The sequence below is a fragment of the Triturus cristatus genome, chromosome 6 (assembly GCF_964204655.1).
Source record: "Triturus cristatus chromosome 6, aTriCri1.1, whole genome shotgun sequence".
NCBI lineage: Eukaryota > Metazoa > Chordata > Amphibia > Caudata > Salamandridae > Triturus > Triturus cristatus.
In genome coordinates this window covers 111000746-111026994 of record NC_140589.1, presented here as the reverse complement: position 1 = coordinate 111026994, position 26249 = coordinate 111000746, and the positions used below count along the sequence as shown (strand labels likewise).

General features: G+C 46.2%; 1 protein-coding gene across 7 annotated transcripts in view; it reads right to left on the bottom strand.

Annotated features, from left to right (window-relative positions):
- The window catches only part of TJAP1 (tight junction associated protein 1), a 352145-nt gene that overhangs the window by 36791 nt on the left and 289105 nt on the right, over positions 1 to 26249 (bottom strand). For all 7 annotated transcript variants that reach the window (XM_085610311.1, XM_085610316.1, XM_085610312.1 and 4 more), the window contains 2 exons: positions 14247 to 14405; positions 10829 to 10857 (listed from right to left, as the gene is read on the bottom strand). In XM_085610311.1, the coding sequence (XP_085466437.1) occupies positions 10829 to 10857; positions 14247 to 14375 (158 nt within the window). In that variant the 5' untranslated portion in view covers positions 14376 to 14405. The remainder of the gene's footprint in view (positions 1 to 10828; positions 10858 to 14246; positions 14406 to 26249) is intronic.

Sequence of the window (26249 nt, the reverse complement as noted above, 5' to 3'; positions counted from 1 at the left end):
CCGTGTCCTGGGTTGTTTGTTGATTTCAAGCGGTGGTGCCAACATACTGATTTTGTAAACTGATAGAACAGACATGTTTTTCTCTGTTTCATGGAGAGCGTTGCATACTGGTCCCACTCATGTAAAATTTTGTTTTTATGTGATACTCAGACCTTTGAGCTGACGTACTGTGTGTGCTGAGTGCGTGTATACATGGTACGGGCGGTACAAAGACTTATTTTTGGTATAGTATTTTATTGAGTAATCACAACATCATATTTCAACCGTGCGGCTTTACTTAGCCCCATCACATGTTCCCCTCCCCCCTCCCCTTCCCAGTATAGTGTCCAAGGTTCCGCTTCTGGTTGTTACATTAGATTTCCTATAACTGGCACTGGGCTCATTGTTCTGCTGAGAGCCATTATGTGTAGCCTTACCCCTCAGTCATAATTTGGTCCTCAAATATCCATTTCCTGCCCATCCACCCCACATTTTAACAAACTTTTTTGGACATCCTCTACTTTTGTAAATCCCCTTCTCCCTTGCATAAGGTATTTTAATTTCTCGCTCCCAATCCTGCAATTTCGGAGGTGCTGAGGTGCCCAGATTAAGTGCTATTTCATGTTTGGCCAAGAAGAAGCCCACATTCATAAGGAGTTTCTTATGGGACGCAGCATCAGTGTCCTTCCATATCCCATGGAGTGCCAGTGGTGCGTGTGGTTCTCTATGCACTTCTGCTGCTTCATCCAGTATCAGTGCGACTCCCTCCCAGAACTGGTGACGGTGTGAGCTGTCCCACGGTGTGTGATAGAACGTGTCCCCTGCCCACACCCCCGCAATCATTTCTCATCTGCAGTTCTCCCTAGTTTATGTAGGACGACACTGGTAAAGAGCACTCTGTGAAATACTTTTAGTTGTATCAGTCGATACCTAGTTTTGATTGTTACCTCTCTAGGGAATTGCAGTGCATCCTGCCAGTCCTCATCCTCTAATTCCTCCACTTCTGTTTGCCAACGGTCTCTTAGGCGTTCCAAATTATGCGGAGTGTTTCTCTACACCACCTGGTATGTGAGGGATATTGCTCTACCGGCCATATGACTGTCCAGCACTCCATTTTCAAGGGGGGGGGACTTCTTTATGGTCTCCTCGAACTGTGGGACCCCTCCTCCTAAGCGAGTGGTGGAGGTAGAGGTACCTGAACACCTGAGAGGGCGCCCTTAAGTGGTCAAACTGGACAATTCTATTCGCCTTTCAGACCTCAGCTAAGGTAGAGATGTCTGTCATCCCATTGTTTAAACCCCTGTAGTTTCGTCACTCGGCCAAGCGTTGTGCCCAGCCACAATGGAGTCTTTGGTGTAAGCCTTTTGTGCCATCGCATTTCTCTATTTAATGTGTGGCAGGTGGTGAGGACTGTAGCTGGTGAGACATTTTTGTGTATTGTGCCCTCCATATAACACATGTACCATTTCTTCCCTAGTGCCAACGATCAAGTCTGAAATCCGGGTTCTCTAGCAGCGCGTACGCCCACTCACTTATTGTGCTAACCTGAAAGACTGTTTTGCCATGGTTGCCAGGTCCAGTGGGATACATTTAGAATTGCCCCTAGTTTGACATAGCACAAGATGGAGGAAGGGATACAGCTTCCTCAGAGAATAGAATTACATCATTTGCTTTCCTAAAGCTGAAGGGAGGAGACCATGACACTGGAGTAAGAGACGATGGAGACAGGGCTGTCCTAAGAAATTATACAAGGTCTTTTAGCAGGGGATTGCTGACCCGTTTTTACTGAACACTGCCATTTGGCTGATATGGGAGAGGAAGCGGTTCAGCAGATTCTGTTTAAAAGAACAAAGAATTTTCTAGGCAGGTAGTGGCCTCTTGTCTTACCCTGAAGTGCTATTTCAGGAAGGCGGGTGGCAGCTAGGTGCAGAATGTTTACACTTCACTGTGCTTATGTTTAGGATACTCCTACTGGGAGCCAGCGTCATCGTTACCTGCTCTGTGAGCCATCACCTTTCACAAAGGATGTGTCTGCACTGCAGTCAGAAAATGACATTTAAATGAGAACCACCGATTCTACGACTAGATAGTGCCTCAACATTCCCAGTCTGGAAAAAGAGTAAAGGTGGGATCCAAATCATCGCACTTTGTTACAGTTCCAAGGTCAACTTGGCCAAGGAAGCAAGTGTTTTGCAGAGTACTCGCACAGCTGCTGTAATCAAGGGCTGGAATGAGCCTGACAGCCAGAGTCCCGGAAGAGAGAGGACATTAGAGGTTTTCCAACTAGCTGGAGAAGATGTGTGTCTGTCTAGCACCTAGGAGCCTGCCTCCTGCTCAGATCGGAAAGGAAAGCACCTGGCCTTGGAGGACAGACTGTCCAGGAGGAGAAGTCCAGTTGTGTTGCAGGTGAGTGGGACACCCAGAAGAAGCAGATATGATCGGGAGTGTGTCTGGCAGCTATCCAATGCCGAGAGGTGTCCTGAAGTGCCATCCTGCCGCTGTGAATGCAGACATCACTGTCACCATAGCCAGAACCTCCAAATAACCTATAGGCCACACACGACGAAGGACGACCATTGACCCAGGTCTACCATGTTGTATCTGCAGTGACATTACCCCAAGAGCCGAGGCTGCTGCTGAACCCTGCTCCCACAAAGATGATGTGCGACTGTGGAGGGTTTATCACAATCACTGCAGCACTGAGTCATGTTCTGCACCAACAGGAACAACACAAGGCAGTGTTTGAGAGAATGTGTCCTTTTGTGCCACTATGAACTCTATAGCAAGATACAAACTGAACTGGCATACGTTGCCCCTCATTGGGCAATCACCTACCTAATAGGAGTACTGTACTTGCACAGAGTCAATAGATTTTTCTGCATTAATAAGTCCCCATAAACTGGCGGGAGCTACAACTACGGTTCTAGATCACTGTAGGGGGTGGTAACTGCCACACATGAACTAGGACCATGGAATGGTGCAGGAGCAACAAAGTTAATATATAGACAGTAGTGTCGTAGAGTGGAGTGTCAGAGTGGAGGGGTGTACAGTGGAGGGGGTATAGTGGAGTAGAATGTCAGAGTGGGGTGGAATGGAGTGGTGTAGAGTGAAGTGGCAAGGATTGTCATAGAGGGAGTTGAGTGTTGTAGAGATAAGTGGTATAGGGTGGAGTAGAGTGTCAGAGTGGAGTGGTGTGGAGTGCCATAGAGTGGAGTGTCAGAGTTGAGTGGAGTGCCACAGAGTTGAGTGGAGTGCCACAGAGTTGAGTGGAGTGCCACAGAGTTGAGTGGAGTGCCACAGAGTTGAGTGGAGTGCCACAGAGTTGAGTGGAGTGCCACAGAGTTGAGCGGAGTGCCACAGAGTTGAGCGGAGTGCCACAGAGTTGAGCGGAGTGCCACAGAGTTGAGCGGAGTGCCACAGAGTTGAGCGGAGTGTAGTGTTCGGATAAGGTCAGCAGGGCAGCTCGAAGAGCTGCCTTTCTAACCTCCCAAAGTGATAGAATGATGAAAGGGAAAAGGCGCCATTTTGCCCAAAATTACGAGACTTGATAGTGCACCTTACAAAATAGTGTCTAAGATAAAGTAGCCGATTATTAGTAGCTGATTATTAGCCAGGAAGCAGTATCACTATGAGTGGGGTGAGCTAATACAACTCAACTGATTCAGAGATGATGAGGTGCAGACTTGCATCCAATAACTCAATTTCTTTTTCGCCAGAGAAATTCCTCCTACATCCTCTGCAGGAGGAATTTCTGTGTGGGACTTGGCCTGGAATCGGGGCAACAAAAGCAGCAAAGGCAATTCAAGGAATCATGTGTTACTCCCCATTCTAGGTCCGAAAAAGTGTAACAGCGTGGCTCAGGGGTGTGAATACCACCCGAAAATGGCAGTTCTATCTATGGTCTACCTTTTCTTACTGAGCTGTGCACATTTTAATCGGGCTCTAGGTGGCCTTTAGCATCCACAGACCAAAGGAGTTGCATTAAGAAGTAAAGAAGACATCAATCGACCAGTAAGAGAAGCCATGGGAGGCTGCCTTGTAAATCTTATGGCCATCAAAAATTCATGGTAGAGACTGATGCACCTTTGAAAATCCAGACTATGCATCAGAGGAAAAATTCACTAAGAGGGAACCACCATCTATGGATTTATGAAATTCTGAAAAATCCCCACCAAGGGACAGAGTGCGATTAACAAGAATCAGATTGCCCTTGTGTAGGACGTACAAGACAATGCTATTTCTCACTCACCTTTCAGCAGTGGTCTCTTCAGCTACAAAATCAACTTTAAGGTCGCTAGTTTAATGCCACTGGTGGCAAAGGATTAAATGGCTTTTGTGCTAAAACAGTGAGCTACATCAAGGTCTCACATGGGAGAGGAAAATGAATAAACATTGAAAGTAACAGTCACATGATGCAATAGTGTTTGGACATCTGTCTGCACCTACTGCAGAATGACCCCTGTGGGATTCTACTTGGTTTCGGAGCTGGCATGCAAGAATGGAGATTACGGCTTCACTGTAGGGACAACAGATGGACTGTGCACCCACCTTGATCCTCACAATGGGCTTGCAAATAGGGAGGCCACCAGAGTCATGCAGCATTTGGGGAACGGACTAGTTTTGAGGGGACTCTGGAGAGCAGAGTATGCATCGAGAGAAGAGGAACAGTATAGATGAATCCCAATACAGCAAAAGTGGGTCATTCCCAGAGAAGAACAACATAAATGCAGCAAGTGAAAATAGCACATTTTCAGTTGTGCCTCTGTAATCCGACATAAGACTAGATCCTCTCTGCTAGAACTGTAGTGGTCTAGCTGGAGCAATAACTGGATGTTGGTGCGGATACAAGTGAGTCCTACATTACACGGAATACAGCCGTGTGCAATCTCCACAAACAAGCACTAAGAACAATGTCTTTATTCCAAAGTGCAGAGGTTTTAACTGGCATCCAGAGAAGACAACGTAATGCGCACCTTCAAGTGGCCCGTTGCTGCTCGATCTATAATCTGAACAGCCGATACTCATGGTATTCCAAAGCAGTGAATAGAGTACTCACCAACAGGGTACGCTTCAGTAATTTAAGTTGGTTATCTCAAACCTTGTAGCCAATCTTGAGGAACTCCAATCCAGGTGAAGTTGAAGCCAACACACCCTCAGGATGGGGAGGGGAACACACAAGAAGCTAAGAGCTCTGGAACCACTACTCACGGGTAGAAATGCAAAAACAAGACCAAGTCAGCTGAGGGGGGACCTCAGTAAGTTTGAGGTTTAGGACGGGTCCAATAGAAAGAAATCCATTGAATGTATTCAAACAGGAAGTCTCAACATTGGCTGACCGGCATATCTTTTATACTAAGGTGAAGATCTGATCCAAGGGTTTGGAGGTGCTTCAAGCTGAGGAGATACTGATTAACCTGCTGCTCACCTTGCTCAAAACCCAGAGGCAGAGTTTAACTCTGGAGCAACTTACACTGACAATTCTTGAACAAACCTGAGTACCTTTTATTGTGCTTGGGTTCCAAGGCTACATGTGGTGATAGGTATCCTCGACAGAGATGTTTTGGGCATATTTTAGGCATGGGCATAGTGGGCCATGGCCCAGGGCCCCAGCCTTTCAGAGGGCCCCTTTCAGATATAGCCACCTCTATTCTACTCACTGTTGCCCCACTGACCGAGGATCATTTTTAAACTAATTGTTTTAAACAGTTTTCCTTAAATTTTATTTTAATGTGGGTGATGTGTGAGAGTCCATTACAGACATTTTGCAGAGAAATGTTAGCAGCAACATCCATAAAACAAGTTTCTTTTAGTTCAAAACAGGACCTCACACACGAGAAATGAGTGGGGCTTACAAAGATTATTTGCAATAATATTAGTGAGCAGCTGCTTTATATTCCAATATTGAAAACAGGCCACTATCCTTGAATATTAGATGTAAACACATTTAGAATTGTGCCTGCGCACTGTCAGTGACCTGGTCAAAGAGGGAAAGAAAGAGCTGAAATTGGATCATAAATCCAAAGCTGTTCTGAACAGGGGCACCCAAATTAAATTTGGCCCAGGGCCCCCAAAATCCTTAAGATGTCCGTGATCTTCAAGGTTTACGACACAAAACCAATGCCCCCCTTGCAGCGACAAAAGATTGACCCAGACTCGCCAACTTGAAGAACCCATAGGAAAGGAAGAGGATGAAGTGGAGTAGCACGACAAGACGAGGGCATTAATCGTGTAAACCGCAAACATGCCGTAATGAAAAAAGCAACTTCCACTCTTTCACTGAGAACAGGTGCACCACTCAAGTGAGGCAACTTGTGTGTCTCTGCCAGGTACTCACAGAAATGGGATGGGAGTGCGGAGGCGAGGGACGGCTGGAGGGAAGGAAGCCTTAACCCGTGAGTCACAATTAAGAGAGAGCACACGGTTCAGGTAAGGGTCTTCCATGAATAAAGTGCTGCAGGAATCCTTAAGATACTTCCAAGCCCTCGATGGGAGGTCAGTTTCGTTTCTTGTGATATAGGGAGGAGGTGATGCTCTATACATTCTTGGAAGACTTTTGTTGGCTCCCCCTCCGGCAGCTTGTTGACTATTCCTAATAGTCCCTGTTAGTGAATCACCAAGTTTTTAGAAAACTTCACACTGTAAAGCAGAAGGAAGGAGGTCCTAGGAATAAACTTGATGGAGGCTTAGTCGGACTAACCATTAAAGATGGGTGTGATGGCCCCCAACTTCTGGTCAGTGAGTCGCTTGCCATAGATGCAGCAAACCGTTCTTTTTTTATCAAACGAGGCGTGCCTAGTCCTGGTGCTTCCAACCCACACGAGCATTCAAGAGCCCACACAGCACATGCCGGAGTTCGGCAGAAGGGCAGTATTTACAGGTAGTCTGAACCCTATCCAACTTCACCTGGACAATACAAGGCAAGACGCATGCTAGAGGCATCACGTTTTTTGTGGTGCCTCACCAGAACAGTATCTGCCTGGTTAAGCTGAAGGGTGGCATTTTGGTAGGTAATTTACTAGACTGTGACCCAGACCAAGGATTTTTGCTTTTCCATAATTGAAGGCTGTGCTACATCAACAACTGAGCTGATCGCCAGATGGCGCCACAAGTAGGTGCTTGTTTTTGAATTACACAGATTTATAAGGAAATTCATATTCAAATCATAGCAACACAAATGTAAAAAGTACTAGACGTATAAAAATACACAACTAGATATAAAAGCTTTTCCCAACTATTGCTTAGAGACTGAATATTTTATTTTTTGCTGTTTCACTAAATAGTATTCTAGACATTAAAAATCCCTTTACTGCTAAAATTACTGGTGCTGCAGTTAGAACCACCAGATCTACACAATCCACATTTCCAGCACTAATAGTTACACATACTGTGCACTGCACTGCTTACAATATGAACAGAAATAGAGACGGTGCATTGCAGTACATAAAGAATTTGTACCACAGCAGCAGGGCCTCACATTACCATCATTGCAATTTTACCTATTCCTAATTCTGAAAGTGGTTGATGTTAGTTCCCTCACTGACCATCTGAGAACAATCAGGCTTCTTGGCTATTTCAGCAGCTAACTTGAGCAGAACTGTTTGAAGGGGTACATCCGACCTTCACAAGGACATCAGAGGGAGGACCGGACCAGGGCTCCCATTCACAACATCACATCATCTAATAAGCCACAACATATGTCTGCCGAATTTCCTCTTCGTCTGTATTGACCGTTCCATTTTAGTGTCAACGTTGAGGACCCACAAGGATGTCGTTAATGGAAGGGGAGTAGATTGACGTGGGAAAGGGGGGGTCTACAGTGGTAGGGCAGATCGAATGTGGTTCTGAAGAACTGTGAACGGCCTGTGGGCGGGGTGATACCTGCACATAACAAAGCCGAGGAGTGGTATCCATTAGTAGCCAATTAATCACATCTTTGAAAAATTCTTTCATGGATTCAGACTCCCAATAACTCATGTCTGCTGAAGGATTGAGAATGGCCATGGGATACATGTAGCTCCAGATGGGACTTAATACCTATGAAGATACTAACAAAAGAAACTACCCCAAATGGAAAGGCAATTGCGCCCTATATCTAGTATTAGAGCCAATAACAGACAAGTGTGGCCCAGGGGGCCAGACCCAACTTGTTGCAATGCTGTGCCTAAAAACAAATCTCAGTGCATGAGGGACCTATGAAAAGGTGAGCTTGCATGTGGTGCCTGAAGCCCCTTTAGCTTACTAGCTATGACGGTCCTGTGCAACAGAGAACGCAACCATCACTAGGCTATTCAAGAAAACTGTTTTTAGAGAGCGAAAGGACAGAGTTGCAATGTGCACTCACAAAACATATTGGTCTAGGCACTGAAACAGCAGCTTTCGCCTTGCACACTGTGCAGTTTGCTTCCAGTGAATACAAGGCAGTACAGCATTTCACTTTATTAAAGTCCTTTGCTACTTAGCCGCGCATCTGCAGAAAGCGCTGATAGTTTGGGAAAGACGAGGAGGGTCCAAGGTTTGGGTCACAGATCAACACTTGGAGACAGGGGTATAAAGGTACTGAGAAACCTTGTCTGGCTTCAGGTTAAGATTGTAACAAAGAAAAATGTTTAAAATCAACTCTTGGAGACCGGGTACATCAGAAACCTTTCTGCTTTCAGTTTAATATTGTAACAAAGAAAATGTTTAAAATCAACTCTTGGGGTGGTCGGGGAAACTGACCCGTGTTACACCGCTCTGGCATGGCACTTGGCTACGGGAGGTCACGGATTTGGAAGGGTTTAGAGCGTGGGATCTCCTCGGGATCTCTTGTTTAGGCGATCTGTGGCGGGGGAGTCACATGTGCTCTTTCCGGGAGCTCCAGGCTCGCTTCTCGTTGTGCCCCTCACAGTTCTACAAATATCTCCAGCTGCGCCACGCAATTCGGTCTCATGTCCCTCTAGATTCACGGATCCCTGACCATAGCCCACCAGAAGCGCAGGTGATGATGGGGTTTCTGGGAAGGAGGGGTATCTCCCGTATTTACCGGACCCTGGTCAATAACACCCCAATGGACTGGGAGGACACGAAATTGCGCTGGGAGGCCTGGGTGGGACGACTGGATGAAGCCGATTGGAGGGACGCCCTTATGGCACCCAGGACGATCACCTCATCGGCCAGGCTGCGGCTCATCCAGCTTTATTACTTGCATACCGCCTATTTGACCCCGGAACGCCTCCACTGCGCGGGTCTTTCTCCAGATGCTTCATGTGCACGATGTGGGGCAGACCCGGCGGATATTTTCCACATGGTGTGGACCTGCCCGCGTCTGGGAGCCTACTGGGGCGAGATTGAGACTGAACTAACAGATGCTGGGGTGGGGGGTTCCCCATGATCCCAAGCTGGCCCTGCTAGGGATAACGGAAGGTCTGGACGGTTCCCGTCATGAGAAATTCTTCCTATGGTAGTGGCAAAAAGAGATATTGCTGCCGCATGGAAGCGGACTGACCCACCCAAATGTGCTACATGGAGGAGGGGGGTGTACTGGTGCGCAACACAGGAGCGCATGATGTATTCGGTACGGGGTTGTCCCAAAAAGTTTAACAGAATATGGGGGAAGTGGCTAGGGGGTATAATCTAGGGGTGTCGATGCGGGTGGAGGGAGTGTAGTGGTCGGGGAGGGGGCGGGAGGTCTTGCTATTGAATGTCGATGAACATAGGAGCTATATTCTTGATGCCAGTTCGCTTGGACGGTTGTCCATGTATTTTTGTATGTTTCTATGCAAAATAAAAATTTGCTTATCAAAAAAAAAAAATCAACTCTTGGGGACAGGGGCATATAGGTCATCAGAAATCTTGTCTGGCTTCAGTTTAATATTCTAACAAAGTAAATGGTGAAAGGTCAAATTTTGGAAACCGGGCAATACAGTTCATAAGAAACCTTTTCTGGATTCAGCTTTATTTGTAACAAAGTAAATGTTTGAGTCTGGGGCTGCCTTTAGCTCTGAAAGCTACAGTTTTTTCTTTCCTTGAAATGTGTGCAGATTTCAGGGGCTGGGCTTCAGTTATGTAAGAAACCAAGAAGAACAAGGCTCGGCAGAGTTGTTACATATGAAACTGAAACCAGAAAATGTTTCCAGATGAACTGTATAGCCCTCTCTCCAAGTGTTGATATGTGGCCCAGGTGATAGGACCTTGCCTTTCCCAAACCATCTGAGTTTTCCACAAAGGCCTGTGAAAACAGAAATGCACGTAAATAAATCTGTACAGCCGTAGATTCGCTGGAAGCAAACACCAGTTTTATTTCTTCGCCTCTGTCCTCAACCAGCATGGTTTTTCAATGACTAGATGAACAGAATGCAGCTCTCTCTCAACTCAAAATGACTGTTTTCAACCAATCAGTGTGAAGGCGTATTTCACAAAATTGAGAGTGTGACAGAGGGATGAGGAATGAGAAGCAGGGACGATGGATTATGAGTAGGGATGAGAAGCAGGTTAGATTGATGAGAAGTAGGGATAGTGGATGAGAAGCAGGGATGAGGGGTGAAAAGCAGGGATGTTGGACGAGAAGTAGGAATGATGGACGAGAAGCAGGGATGAGGGGTGAGAAGCAGGGGTGAGGATGTCCTCAAATGGATGCTGTTCAGGTCAGAATGAGAGGCCAATGATCAATGCCTAACTCTCGGCCACACACAATGGTGCCTGATGAAACCGAGGCAGCCATGTTACTGGTTAGCAGTGCTGTAAGCAACATGTATGTGTGACAAATACACGGTTTGTACAAAGTAGGCACTAATGCTTAAACTCACAAAAGACATGACAATTCAAGATTTCAAGGCACAAGAGAAACAAAAAGCAGACTTTAAATACTTACTGAATTCGGTCAGAATCAGACGGCGGTTCCTATGGAAGGGAGAGAGTAAAAGCTATAAGTTTTCAATGGTTCAAATCAACACATTTAATCAAAAACTTAATGGAGTAAATATCAACTCTGAGTGAGAGGAGACTGCGCGGTCACCTCCCTCTGCCACTATTTGTCACTAGTATACTTCAATGTGCATCGGGAGAACTTGGTCCCACTGCACCAATGCTGCTCCAGGGAGCTCCTAAAACAACCTCCCTATACATCTCAAGGGACAGAATAGACAGGCTGGGGCAGTCCCATCTCCTGCTGCAGGTAACCTCTGCTGGAGCAGCAACATTCCACCCCAAAAATATCCCCTCCCTGGAGGCAATGCAAGAAGGGTACACCGCAAGACTACCAGAGAACAGCCTACAGTAACACGGACAGTAAGTACTGACTAGGTCAAGTGTCTTTACCCACAAGTCTCAAATTCATAACATTTGTGGTGGGAGTGGGTTAATACCTGGCTGTAAACCGCAGGCACTGCATTGAATACAGAGCAGACCGTGCACCAGAAGATGAGAATCGCTGGCAACTAAAACTTAAATGGCATTTGTCAGATGCCAAAATGGCCCACCACTCTGAATGGAAAGCTGCTTTACAATGACCTAGATTGTGTGATCATTAACAGGACCTGTGCTTGCATCGGCAACGAAAGCACAGGCAGTTATAATGGCTTCTATCGCGAGATACCCTACGCTCCCTATCCGTTAAGAGACTAAAAAGCACATAGGTTGAAGGTGTCCTCTGCCTCTAGGTGAAGTTCACAAAAGCGAACAGGGGCAGTAGGGGACATGGGGCCTCGGCCTAATATTCACAGCTGTTTGTGTGCGCGTGAGTGAGAACACGATTTCGATCCTGGCAGAGGCTGGTTGAGTAAAAGTCCTCGAAGGTTGGTATTCGTGGTTACATATGTGGCAGCTTTTCTATGAGAGGACCAATGGCTGGAAGACCACCCTCATCGATCCACAACCAGCGAGCATTGCTGAGAGACAGCTAATCAGAAATGCAATGCCCGATTCTTTAAACTGGTTTTGAGAGCAGTGGACTAGCAGGGGAGGCAGTGGGCGCATCTCTCTTGAGGCCTGATTCACTCTATACACTTGAGAGTAAGGAAGTCAACAGAGGAACCTCGCTGGAGACCAGATTTTGCCTTCATTGAGTCTTACATGAATAAAATGTATTGGGGATATATTTAAATATTGCAGACCAAGCACTGGTGGGCAGGTGAGCACTTTTCATACAAAAGCCCGTCATCCTCTTTTCAAAGGTGTACACATGGGGTCCACACTTCCTTACACACTTCAGAGGGATATTCCAATACGTCTCAGCCCAGTATGCACGACTCCTCTCCCACGTGTATCAGAAGGAGTGGACAATAAATGTGGGGATAGCAATGCTGACTCAAGGGAACAAGGGTGACTGCAGTGGATGAGCAATTTAACTTACTGCTTGACTGCTCTAAAAATTGACATGTCCACAAATTTATGAGTTATGGGATTTTTTAAACTGTTTCAAAATGGAGGAAGAGATTAAATATTTGTGATTTCAGAAGCTGGTTTACCAATTTAATGAGTTGCATTTTTTATATGATGGTGACCAGTAACTTGCCCAGTTAAGATCTGACTGACAGTGGAGCGTGAACGGAGAGCAGTGCTGCGGTGCACACCTTGCTCCATACTTTAGCCTGGCTCAAGTGTTAATTCATGAACCAGGGAAGGGTAAAGGAGCGGGAACTAGAAAGCACCTCCTTGAATTACTGTGCAGTGTTATTACTTAGCTTGCTGTCTACCTACAATGCAGAACGCACGATTCATTCTGAAGCGCTCAATGCCCCAGCACTATTTTCACATTTTTGCTTTGCCTTCCCAACCATGCAGCCTGTCTTACCTGAACCTTCTGAAAGCTAGGAAGGATAACCCCTAGTAAAAGAAGTTTATATTAAACACCTCACTAGAAAGCACTTTATTAGGTCACTTGTGAATCATGCATCAAGGTTTAAGGGTTTACACAATACAAAATGAGCTGAGTACTGGGGGCAAAGGGTTGAGCGATGCCAATTTTCATAGTAGAGAATGAGGGAACAACGGGTTGAGGTAGAGGGAGTGTCTTCCTGAATGCCTACCTTGTGAAGCTTCACAGTGTAGGAAGGGGAGGTCCTAGAGGGTTGGCTTGACTCCTCTGCACTCCAGTGTGATGACGAAGATACAGACTGTGTGTCAATCGAGTTGCAGTCCGCTGGCTTTGGGTTTTCTTTAAACTGGAAGTTCCTGCGGATGGGTCTACCCCTCCTCTCGTCACAGAGCATCTTTCGAGACTGTCTCGATTCTGCATGTCTCAGTGCTTCACCTTTTCCCAGGTCTGTTGCAATCCACTGCGATCGGAGAAATATCTCCGAAGTCTTTTCAGCTGCAGGCCTTGTCACCTGCACACATCTTTCAGGTTCGCAAGACACTTTCTTTCTGCTGTCACTACTATCAGAGCCTGCTTTCTGCTTTTCTACATTTTTACGGGCAATCCTAGGGCTTCTTTCGGTGAATGGTTTGCTCCGTTCCACCTGCCTTTCTGTCTGCCCTTCTGGTGTTGATTCACGTGGTGAAGAAGATTCTGCCCCACTGCTGCCACCACCACGCGCCCGAACCTCTGGCGTGCCTGCACCCTGCAGGTCAGTGGGGCTCAGGACCCTAGACGTGATCTCATCCAAGAATTGGGAAAACCTGGATTTATCTGGGCTACGTTTTGGCCTTCTGTTAGTTGGAGAGGTTGAGTCGACCCGCTCTAGGGAGGCACTGGGCTCTGGTGAAAGACGAACTCTTCGACCAGGAGACAAGTGAGGGGAGCTTAGTCTTCCTGCAAAGGGGCTCCTTGCAGCATCATCTGTGGACCTATGCTGGTGCACATCAAGAAGGGCTGGTTGCTTCAGGATACCTTTCAGAGGTAAGAGGTTTGGTGTTCTTTTAGATTTGCGTGGTGCCAAGACCTCAGCAGTCTCTTTAAACACAAGACACCGTTCGAGACTCCTGCTTTTATAGGGACAAGGAGGAGGCTCACCATCTTCGTCTGCAGGAAATGCCAATCTCTCTTCACTTCGGCTCCAAAAGTGGCTCAGGCCCCTGCGTGGCTCCGCTCTGTTAGGCATTCTGCTGCTTCTCAACGAAGTCACTCGACGGAGGAGTGCGGATGGTGTTGACTGACCCTTGCAGCTTCCCTCTGTGCTGTACCCTGCCACATCTTTGTCGTTGCTAGAGGTCAGAGACCATGAGGAGGCACAGTTAACACTGCCAACATTGACTCTGTTGGCATGGTTTGACACTACAGTCTTCGCCTTAGCGGAACAGGTGCGCCGGCAGAACAGAGCCCTTCCCCTTGAGAATTTAGAGTCAGTTACCTGGTACGGCTCAGCTGATGGGCTCTCCCCGTCCTGGTCATTCCGGATTACAGGCTGGTCACGGCGGATCTCTCGATGCTGGGGTGGTGCCTTTCTGTACGGCTTCTTAGCAGGAGCTGCACTCGTCATCCTCCCTGGTTTAACACAGAAACACGTTGCCTGCCAAAAGCAAAGGGGAAAGTCACACACATTCCACTGGACTCCAGGGCAGAGATTGCTACAAGAAGCACTTATTCACAAAAAGTAGTGTGGGCTCAAATCCTCCCTCCAGCAGGCACAGGTAGTGTCAGAAGAGGGATGACAGCGACAGTCCTACTGTTACCGAACAGCAAGCGAGGGCATGACAATGCCTACCGGCTGACCAGTTGTGCTGCTACCATCCCACCCCCTTCTGCGTCACAAGCCTCGACACACATGGATGCCTATAAATAAATTCAAGTACATGCATGTCCGGATGTAGGAGTCTGCCCCCTGGCATGGTATTGATTCAGCTCTTTGGGAAAGGCCTGCTCCACTTTGGAGGCAGAACCCATTACAGATGGCACTGAGCCGTCACTGGAAGGCATTATTGATTATGTGTCGTCACGGCCATCGGAAACACAGCGGGAGATGCAAAGGCAAGGAGCGAAATAGAGTTTAAAATACTGAAATGATTAATTCTTTTTTTTCCACTTATGGCAAAATAGGAGGGTTAGGCAGGTCTATTTCAGATGAATTAAGTTTGGTTCATTGCAAGCATCTTTCTGCAGCATAGTACTGTGCTTTTACGTGCCACTTGGTAGAAAAGGAGGTGAATAAAGCAAGAGAAAATCAACTGGATAGTGATGGTAAGGATAGATGGCTGAGGAGCCAAAGACAAGCAAAGAAGAAGATAATTATAGTTAGTCAGTTGGTGTGAAGGTGAAGAATAAATGGTTGCAGGGAAGTTCAAGTTGTTTATTTGGGAAAACAGCATTCCTTAAAAACATGCAAATAAATATTTTTTTTCCAAATGACAATAAAACGTAGAGATGATAAAAACAAGATAAAAGCAGCAGTCATAATAATGTAGTATTGCAATACATATAACAATTCATACAGATCTTAAAATCGATAACATAGAGAAAAAAAGAGATAGCAGCTTTGTAGTCAAGAATATGTTTCTTTAAAGTGGTCGTACCTATAATACTATCAAATTATACAGTATATAACAGAAGGTGCACTAAATAAACAATAGGGGCTTCAAAAAACACAATTGGCTACCATTTTAAAAGGGTGCTTCATTATACTTGTATCGTATGACGAATGCACTTGTAAAGGTCTACAACTTGAAGGTGTACTCGCTTGATACTCTCACGTGCAACATAGTGACAACTTGTAGACTCAGTTACTCATTAACATTTTAAATCTTTTTGTTTTCTCATGAGCCCTATAGCGAATAGATAACTGCTCAAAGTAATCATAACGTGGGTAGTGATATCACCTTTCAGTACCCTTAATGCTTCGAGGTAGTGCCTGGAGCCTAAATGAATACGTGATGGGCACATCCATGTGCTTCTTGGCTTTAAATAACCAGGACAAAAGAACAGATACATAGGGGGGATGCCATCGACAACACGCCCAGCCAGATTTCAACTGTGACGTAAAATTACCCTGTTTCAAGAGTATCATAACAGAGTTTTATGTACAAATACTTAGCCAAATGGGGTTGGGGAATGTCCAAAAATGCTTCAAAGTAGAGTCTATACTTATAGGTTAAAAACTGGTCTGACAGTGTTCCCAAGGTAGAAGTTCGGTGGAGATTAGCAATAATATAGTTCCAGAAAGAGGATTTCAGTTGCTTTTACGAGGATGAAGTTAAAGAGTTCGGGTCTGACCACAAACTCCTAAGACCCAACTTTGTGAACCATGAGTGGACCTGACTGAACCATGGACAGGTGATGTGCAATCACAGCCCGCTATATGGCATAAGCTCCTCTACGGTCCAAATCCTCACCCAGTAAAGAAGAGGCCTTAGCCCCGCTCTGTGTTCCACTCTTGAGTGCAACATGAAAGAACATGGGAGCAAGGGGAGTACTTTTTGGGAGATGAAGGAGCGAGCGTACAAAATTATTCTTGCTCTGGGTAAGAGATTCAGTGTTAGCAAAGCCCCAAATTTTGCCCCATATAAAGCCGCAGATTGAGCTTTTAAATTGTACAAATCGATAGCAGGGAGTATTGCTCTTGATAATGTTGCCTGGTGCTTATAAGAAATACCATGGCTCTCTGCTGGAGCACTACCCTTCGCTTGGGAATATGGGGAGTCCATGATATTTCAGTGGTCTTCACCATAACCAGGGATGTCCCCCAAGGCTCAGTGCTCTCACCTACAGTCTTTCAATATTTACATGAAACCCCTCACCACCATGCTCAAACAAGCAAACATCTTATACCATCTCTGTGCTGACGACACCCAGCTCTACTTAGAAATATTCTCACCAGAGGCCTTAAGATGACTAAATAAGACAAGGCGGAAGTCCTCCTACTAGCAAACCAGGGGCAGAACACCCAAGTCCAAGAACGTATAAATACCATTGACGCTCTAAACTAAATCCAGGTGATTCTGTCAAATCCCTGGGGGTCACCCTGGACCCAAGACTGAGCATGAACCAACAAATAAAGAATACAGCGAAGAATGCATTCAGCAACCGAAAACTCCTAAATAAAATCAAAGCTTTCCTTCCCCAGAATGGTCTAATAACTGTCACACAAACTTTGGCTCTTTCACAACTGGAAAAGCACCCTCGCTGGCACCGCAAAACAAGCAAAAAGCCCTAACACGCTGTACTGCTCGATTTTTCCGGTCTTATTGTGTTGAAGGGTGATTTAGGTGACTTCAGTCTCTTTCCATTCAAGTCTAAGGGTTAGAGTAGTGTATAGAGCCTATTTATTAGGCACTTCGACATGATCCTGTGTTCTTCCCCATAGATCAGGGTTTGCATACATATCCTAGGGGATAGATTCGTTAGCATTAGAGGTAATCTGTTCTGTAGTGAGGGTATTTCATGGAGCCGTGCTGAATTTAGGCCTGGTAGGCCTTAAACGGGAGAGACTCCATCTTTCCTCCTGCTCTGGCAGCTTGGGATGTTTCTAGGTCATAGGCAGTGTTTTAGTTAAGAAGTGTTATTCGCTTGGAGAGAACCGGTTCAGGCCGGCCCTTATTGAAGGATTGTATTTTTCTTCATGCCGAAGACACTACATCAGGCCGGCCGGCTGGGAACGTGTCCTTGGCACGGGGCGGTACAAGAATTTGGTGGGCGGCAGGTTACGGGCTGGAATTTTCCATGAGGAAATGCACATCTATATTAGTGAAAGTTTGAGGCAGATACTGGCACTTGCTTCTAGTCCATGGGCGGCACCTGGCCGTTAGTAGTAAAGCTGCTACTTATTCCAGGGAAGACAGATGACAAACTTGGAGGTGGAGAAAAACCGAGAAATAGATATTCCAAAGAGAAGAGAGTAGCCGATGAGGAAGAGGTCCCAGTGACTCGGAGAGGGAGACGGGAGTAAACCCGTGATTGCGGAGGTGTGACTTCCAGGCGAAGCCGAGGCGCAGACGAGAAGGGAACCTAGATGACCATTGAGTGCAGGCTACATACGACCAAGGTGATGTCAACCCCTTACTATTAGAGTGTACAACTATATGTATTATGTTCCGTGAGTGTGTATGTAATAACTAAATAAAGTAGTAAAGCAATATGTGCTGCGTGTTCTTGTGTAAGAGGGTAACCTATTCTTCTAGTCAGCTGTGACTTGACATGGACAGATGTTAATCCTGATCAGGTAGGTGGTAACTGAATAAGGGAGAAAGGAGCCCTTCGAACTGGGGAACAAGTTGTGCTCAACTAGCTGTCTTTGTGTGGTCTGATATATAGTAGCACTGATTAAAGATGTGGTAATTATAGGATGAACTCGTGTTAAGGCTGCCGTCTGGGCAGGAAGTCCTGGGTCCGTTTGGGACCGCGAGGCTGTGACTGCCGTCTGGGCAGGAAGTCTGTGGCTGCCGTCTGGGCAGGAAGTCCTGGGTCCGTTTGGGACCGCGAGGCTGTGACTGCCGTCTGGGCAGGAAGTCTGTGGCTGCCGTCTGGGCAGGAAGTCCTGGGTCCGTTTGGGACCGCGAGGCTGTGACTTGTCTAAGGCTGCCGTCTGGGCAGGAAGTCCTGGGTCCGTTTGGGACCGCGAGGCTGTGGCTGCCGTCTGGGCAGGAAGTCCTGGGTCCATTTGGGACCGCGAGGCTGTGGCTGCCGTCTGGGCAGGAAGTCCTGGGTCCGTTTGGGACCGCGAGGCTGTGGCTGCCGTCTGGGCAGGAAGTCCTGGGTCCGTTTGGGACCGCGAGGCTGTGACTGCCGTCTGGGCAGGAAGTCTGTGGCTGCCGTCTGGGCAGGAAGTCCTGGGTCCGTTTGGGACCGCGAGGCTGTGACTTGTAGGTCTTGGTATATATAGTAGGAATTCCCTGTCCTTAGGTGGTACATATATGTGGTTATTTAGGTGTGAATAGGCACTAGGGAGGGGGTAACGTTCTGGTTTGGGTTAGAGAGGCTCTGCTGAGCGGGTTCTATCTGATCCGAAAACCCAAGCAGAACATTTGGCGTCACGAACCGTTTACGAAACCTGTGTGCGTTGTGGTTGTCTTGTGTTTGCTTTCGGCGCGTGCGTGGTTTTCTTTGCATTTTATTTTTGTATATTTGTGTGTATAGTTTTTATTTTTCTTCCTTCTTTTCTTTCTCTTCTTTTCTTCTTTTCTTCTTTTTCACGATGTTTTCTAGAAGGTCTAAATCTACTTTTAAGTTGCCCGTTGATATTCCCGGATGGGATTCAACGCCTTATGAAGCCTTGGCCCGTGAGTGGGCTGATTCTACTGGTTTGAGTGAGAATTGGAATTCTTCTTTGGAGCTGGCAGAGCCGGCTGATGTGATTGCTTGTTTGCAGAAGGCACCCGTATCGAAGGGTGAGGAGATTCCCATTTTGGGGCGCAGAGGTTGGATTCTTTTGTCTGCGTACAGGATTCTGCATGAGAGACTGTTGAAGCTACAGATATCTCTTAAAGATGTGGAAGCGCACTTTGTTGAGATTCAGAATTCTCATACTTTGTTGCGGAGTCAAAATAAGCTGCTTGCTGATAAACTTGAGACTTACCAATCTATTGCCGAACGGGCGGCTGTGCGAATTGCTCGTTATAAATACAAGAACAGGCGCGGTCGGGTTTCGACGCGAAAGTTGCGTCTGGTCGTGGCGACAGCCGGGCTGGATTGGAATCCTGATGAATGGGATGGTAATATCTGGAACTCGACTGATTCTTGTTCCTCGGGTGAGGAGTCTGCCAAGCGCGAGTCTTCTCGCTCCCGCCATGATTGTAAGTCTGCTTCTCGCACCTTTGATGGTGCACCCCGTGATTACGCTCGTTCTTCGAGTGGGATCAATGCTTCTTACACTGATTGTCCCTCTACGAGTACTGATCAGGCTCCTTGTGATGCTCGTCCCGCGGTTTCTGCGCATCCAGTTTTCCGTCGGAAGTTGCAGCAGTCTCCCAATGCTCCGCAGGGTATTTCTTTGGACTGTTTAGAAGACTTTACTCAGCAGGAAATTAGTGATATTTTGCAGCGATTTCGGCAGCGAGCTGGTGAGTCCTTGCTCACATGGATGGTGCGCCTTTATGAACTGGGCGCTGCTGGTATTATGTTGGATACTGGCGATTGTTTAAAGTTCTGTTCCTTGAGTTTGGATTCTACTGTGCAGGATCATTTTCGTAACTATAATGGTGTTGGTCAGATTTCTTTACTCCAATTGGCGACTGAGGGTTGTAATCTAAAATATCCTACTGAATCTGACTGGCCTGTGAATGACAAGCCGTGGTATACTTTGCGTGATGCTGCTCAACGTCTCAAAGAGGAGGTGATGAAAACGGCAATTTTTCTGGGTACTGCTGACAGGTTGCTTGATGGTTCATTGACATCTTCTGTGCGGAACCGTATCATTCGATCTTCCCCTGTTGCCTATAAGCAGGTCATGATGACTTTATTGATTAATCAGACTGGTAACGTATTATCTACGGTTTTGGAATCGGTGCGCCAACTCGGTGAGTTGGGTGAGTGGTTTAAACCTGAACGTCAGTCCCGGCCTGACACTCGTACTCCTGGTGAAAATAAACTTACTAGACGTGATATTTTTTCTGGTCTTCTGGCTGATGGTGTGCGGAGGGAGGACATTGATGGTGAGACTACCGCTCGTTTGTGGGAGTTGTTTCGCAAACGTGGCTTGGATCGAAAGGAGGGTGCCCGGCGTGTTCGGACCACTGAGTGTGATCGTGGTGGTTCTGACGGTAGCGGTGATGACGACCGCCGTGGGCGCTCTGTTCGTCGTGATGATCGACGTTCTGCACGTGATGTGTCCCCCCGTCGAGAGAGAGACAGGGAGAGAGAGGGGGAAAGAGAAAGGGGGAGAACTGACTATGTTTACAGCAGACGTAGAGATGATAGGGATCAATCCCCTGAGTTGAGGAGGAGAGAGGATCGTCACAGTTTGGTCGATCGTAACCCGCAGTACAATGCAGAAGATACGAATCCGTTCCGTACTGGGAATGGATATGAACAGGAGGTACCGATACCTAAGAAGCGTGAGAGTCTTTATCCTGATTTATCCTGGTATACAGAATGCAGTAAGAATGATTAGGAAATAGGTCAAGCTCCGGTACACAGATGGGCTCACAGAGATAATAGACCCTATGTAGATATTGACATTTATTGGAGACATCGTAATATCCAAAGGGCCCGAGCATTGGTAGATACAGGAGCGGAGGCCATTCTTATTCATGGAAAATCGAAGAAGTTTACAGGTCAGCCTTTTACTATTACCGGATTAGGTGGAAAAGAAATCCCTGCAGTTCAAACTTTGCTTGAAATGAGAATAGGTAGAATTCCCAGAAAAGAGTATTCTGTACTAGTAGTGCCACTTCTAGAATTCATAATTGGGATTGATATTTTGAGAGGAATGACTCTGCATCTAGATGACGGATGTTACCAATTTGGAACAACGCATTATATATCGTCCAGACCTATACGGGTTGGTCGTTTAAGAATGCCCCCCATACAAGTTCCCCATGCGACAAAAGTGGTTTGTCAGAAGCAGTATCGTATTCCAGGTGGTCATGAGGAGATTAGTACCACTATTCAGGAGTTGGTGGATGCAGGAGTTATAACCCCAATTACTTCTGCTTGGAATAATCCTGTTTGGCCGGTGCGTAAGAGTGATAACTCTTGGCGCATGACCGTTGATTATCGAGAATTGAACAAGCACACACCCTCTTTGACTGTTGCAGTACCGGATGTTATTACACTTATTGAGAGAATCCAAAAGCATCCAGGTACATGGTACGCGTCCATTGATATTGCTAATGCTTTCTTTTCAATTCCGATTGCCCCAGAGTGTCAGGAACAATTCAGTTTTACGTGGAACGGGCGTCAGATGACGTTTAGAAGTCTTCCCCAGGGCTATGTGCATAGTCCTACGATATGTCACCGGCTGGTGGCAGAGCATTTGGCTGAGGTACCGGTTCATCCCCAAATTCAGATATGTCATTATATTGATGATGTTTTGATCCAAGGCGAAACACAAGAGGAAGTTCAGACCCAATTAGACAGAGTCATTGAGTGCCTGCGTGAGAAAGGTTGGGAAATCAACCCAGATAAATTGCAAGGTCCGTCCCAGGCTGTAAAATTTTTGGGTATTAATTGGCATGAAGGGCACCGTGAAGTGATCCCTCAGGTTAAACAGAAGATTCTTGATTTTGCAGTTCCTAGAAATAGGAAAGAAGCCCAGAGCTTCATTGATCTGTTTGGCTTTTGGCGCCAGCATATTCCTCATTTGAGTCAAATATTGGCCCCCTTGTACCGGGTCACGCGTAAAAAGAATGCATTTGAATGGGATAAACCACAGCAAGATGCGTTTAGTCTGGCAAAGGAGGCAATTCAACATGCTCTGGATTTATGGCCTGTACGTGATGGTGACGTGGATTTGAATGTGTCTGTACAGGGCCTTTATGCAAATTGGAGTTTGTGGCAGAAACAAGGCAGGAGTAAAGTACCGTTAGGTTTTTGGACCAAAAAGTTACCTGATGCTGGTGAACGTTAAACACCCTTTGAGAAACAGTTACTTGCTTGTTATTGGGCTCTGGTGGATACCGAGCAATTGACTTTGGAACATGATATAGTTCTGCGTCCGGAAATTCCTATCATGCAGTGGGTTCTGAGTTCGCCGAAAACTCACCGAATTGGACACGCTCAAGAGGCGAGTGTGATTAAATGGAAATGGTACATACAAGACAGGGCACGTGTGGGCCCGAAAGGAGTTGCTTCTTTACATGAGCAGGTGGCGCGAGCGCCGTCGACTGAGACTGAGAGTGAATGTTCCGTACCTTTAGCACAGGAGTCTCCTGTCAAGTGGGGTAAGCCTTTTGATGATTTGTCCGCAGCGGAAAGAAACCATGTTTGGTTCACTGATGGTTCAGCGAGGTTTATAGGGATGACACGGCACTGGAAGGCGGTGTCCTATAATCCGATCACACAGAAATTGTTGAGCACAACTGGTGAAGGTAAAAGCAGCCAATTTGCCGAGCTTTACGCTGTTTACCAAGTTTTGAAACAAGAGTTACCTGGTACATGTCATATTTTCACTGATTCTTGGTCTACTGCCAATGGACTGGCTGTTTGGTTGCCAACTTGGCATTCCCATAATTGGAAGTTACATTCCAAAGAATTATGGGGAAAAGAGTTATGGCAAGAAATTTGGGAGATGCTCCCACAGAGTACTGTTACAATCTTCCATGTGGACGCTCACACCCCGATAGATTCTCTTGACAAATTTTTTCATAACATTGCAGATGAGAAGTCTAAAATTGCTGAGGCAGTGGTGGACAGGCAAGATTCTGATATTGCGGGATTGGCGAAATGGGCACACCAGAAGGCAGGACATTTCGGAGAGAAGGCCACTAGCAGGTGGGCTGCTGATCGAGGAATTTATATTCCCCTAGATCTAATTAAAAATGTTATTTTACACTGCCCCGTTTGTCAGCATATCAGACAGCGTAAGGTGCCCCAAATTGTTAAAGGTCATTTACATCGCGGCAAATTGCCCGCTCAAATTTGGCAGATCGATTACATTGGTCCACTTCCCATGAGTAGGAATTGTCAATATGTTTGCACTATTGTTGATACATACAGTGGCCTGCTGGTAGCCCTTCCCTGTAAGCAAGCTACCCAATTGAATACCATTAAAACATTAGAATTAATTATGATGTACTATGGTGTGCCATTCCAAATTCAATCTGATAATGCGTCCCATTTTCGTGGAAGATTGGTACAGGAATTCTGTGCGGAAAATAATATTCAATGGATATTCCATATACCCTACTACCCACAGGCCTCGGGCCTGGTGGAGAGATTGAATGGCCTGCTAAAGGACCAGCTGCGTAAGTTAACAGATGACAAGTATAAAAATTGGCGAGACTTTTTGCCCCAAGCACTATTGATTTTGAATAATCGTCCTTTTTTAAATGCTGAATCTCCACTTATGCGTTTGTTTCCCCCGAATGTTGAGGCTATGCCTAATGAAATCAGAGAAACTGTGATGTATTGGGAAATTACTCCCGGAGCTTTGGCTCCATGTAGAGCGACCCCAGGGTCGGCAGGTTTAGACTTGCATGCTATGGATGACATTGTTATAAAAAGTAGAGATCGAGTCATCATAGAGACAGGTGTTGGTGTTCAGATACCACCTGGAAATTTCGGATTGATCGCCCCTAGATCGGGGCTGGCTGTAAAAGGCATTCAGGTGCTTGGAGGAATTATCGACAGTGATTATCAGGGAGAGATTAAGGTGCTCCTGCTGAATAGCAGTGAGGTTGACTTACTGATACATCGCACTGACCGAGTGGCTCAATTACTTATAATGCCTGTTTTCAGTGGTGTATTAATGAAAGGCACTGCTCCAACGTTGCTAACTGTACGTGGCCAGAAAGGTTTTGGCTCCACGGATAATCCTGGGGCCAGAGTTTGGGTGCAGTCGCCAAAGAATCCCCCTGAACAAGCAGAGGTCATTGCCACCGGTCAGGACAATACCATTTTGGTTATGAGACCACGGAAAGATAGCTGGGAAGCGGTCCCGGCTGATAAATGTTATCTACGAGAATGATTAATGCCTGTATTTGGTTCTTTTTCAGATCATTCTTTGGATTGTTGCTGCAGGATGTGTCGGAACCGGACTGTTTCCGGACTGGTACGACGAGAAAGGAGGGATCCTATCAACCCGGGATGAACTGGGAACCCGAATGTTGCGTTCCTTCACTGCATGGGATTCATCATCGAACTTCTGGATCGCATTAGCTAAGAGGGTGACTGACGCCCCTCACTTCTGTTTGACACCGATGAGATCTGTACATGAAATTCTTGCAACCTGTCTGGTTGCTGTCCCCGCCTCATTGGAAACTTTAATTCATATTTTTAATGTCTCGAAGGCCCGTCCCAATATTCTCCTGGGTGATTTTGCTACCCATGTATATTGCCCCCTATGTATTGAATTGCCGAACGAGCAAACCCCCATCCAGTCCCAAATACTTACTTATAATATCACACAAGGTGATTTGTGCTTCTTTCTTACGTGTAATCCTAGTGCGATCTCTGAATGTCTGCGCCTAAAACTAAAAGGCGCCACTTCGTTTACAGCTCACGAACGGACTTTGTGCTTTCAGAGGACACCGGCCACATGTGTTTCAGTTCAGAACAATATGACTTGTAATAGTTTGGTAGTTACCCCCAGTCACTATTGCACGATGTTACTACCTGCCGGATGGCTTTTCTCATGTGGTAATACTTCCTGGCCATTTGTCCCTGCAAACATTTTCCGGAGGCCCTTGTGCCATTACGAGACTCAGTTTGTTGATGTTCGCATCGCATCCGAATGCCAACTCTCGTGTGCTTCGAGATACTGTAATGTTACAGGAGGATTGTGACCCATCTTTGCATTTATATTCCAAGTCTGAATACCTTAGCTTAGCTGTTTCAATTATTGGTGTTCCTGCTTTGGCGGTTTATAATGCCAAATCTATTGGGAAAATGGCCTGCTGGATGGTGAAATCTATTAATCATACTTCTACAATTTTGTCTGACATGCTATTAGACGCCCAGGGTGAACGTAGGGCCATTTTGCAAAATAGAGCAGCCATTGATTATCTTTTGCTTAAACATGGACATGATTGCTCGGACTTCGAAGGTCTCTGTTGTTTTAACTTGTCTGACCATACACAATCCATTCGTGCTCACATCGACAAGTTGCGTGACTTAACAGAAGAAGTTAGAAAACACATTGACCAGGGCTGGTTTGACTGGCTCTTTAATTGGTTACCTGATATACACATGCTACGCCAAACATTAGGTGGTATTTTGATTGCTGTTGCTGTTTTGATTTCTATCTGTTGCTTTATTCAGTGTATTCCTTCACTACTTCAATTCTGCACACTTGGTACTAGACATAGATCAGTTAGCTTTGTTTCATATTATTCTTCCACAGATGTTAGTTCCATTTAATGAATGTATAATAGACTGAAGTCAAGGGTGAAATGTACTGCTCGATTTTTCCGGTCTTATTGTGTTGAAGGGTGATTTAGGTGACTTCAGTCTCTTTCCATTCAAGTCTAAGGGTTAGAGTAGTGTATAGAGCCTATTTATTAGGCACTTCGACATGATCCTGTGTTCTTCCCCATAGATCAGGGTTTGCATACATATCCTAGGGGATAGATTCGTTAGCATTAGAGGTAATCTGTTCTGTAGTGAGGGTATTTCATGGAGCCGTGCTGAATTCAGGCCTGGTAGGCCTTAAACGGGAGAGACTCCATCTTTCCTCCTGCTCTGGCAGCTTGGGATGTTTCTAGGTCATAGGCAGTGTTTTAGTTAAGAAGTGTTATTCGCTTGGAGAGAACCGGTTCAGGCCGGCCCT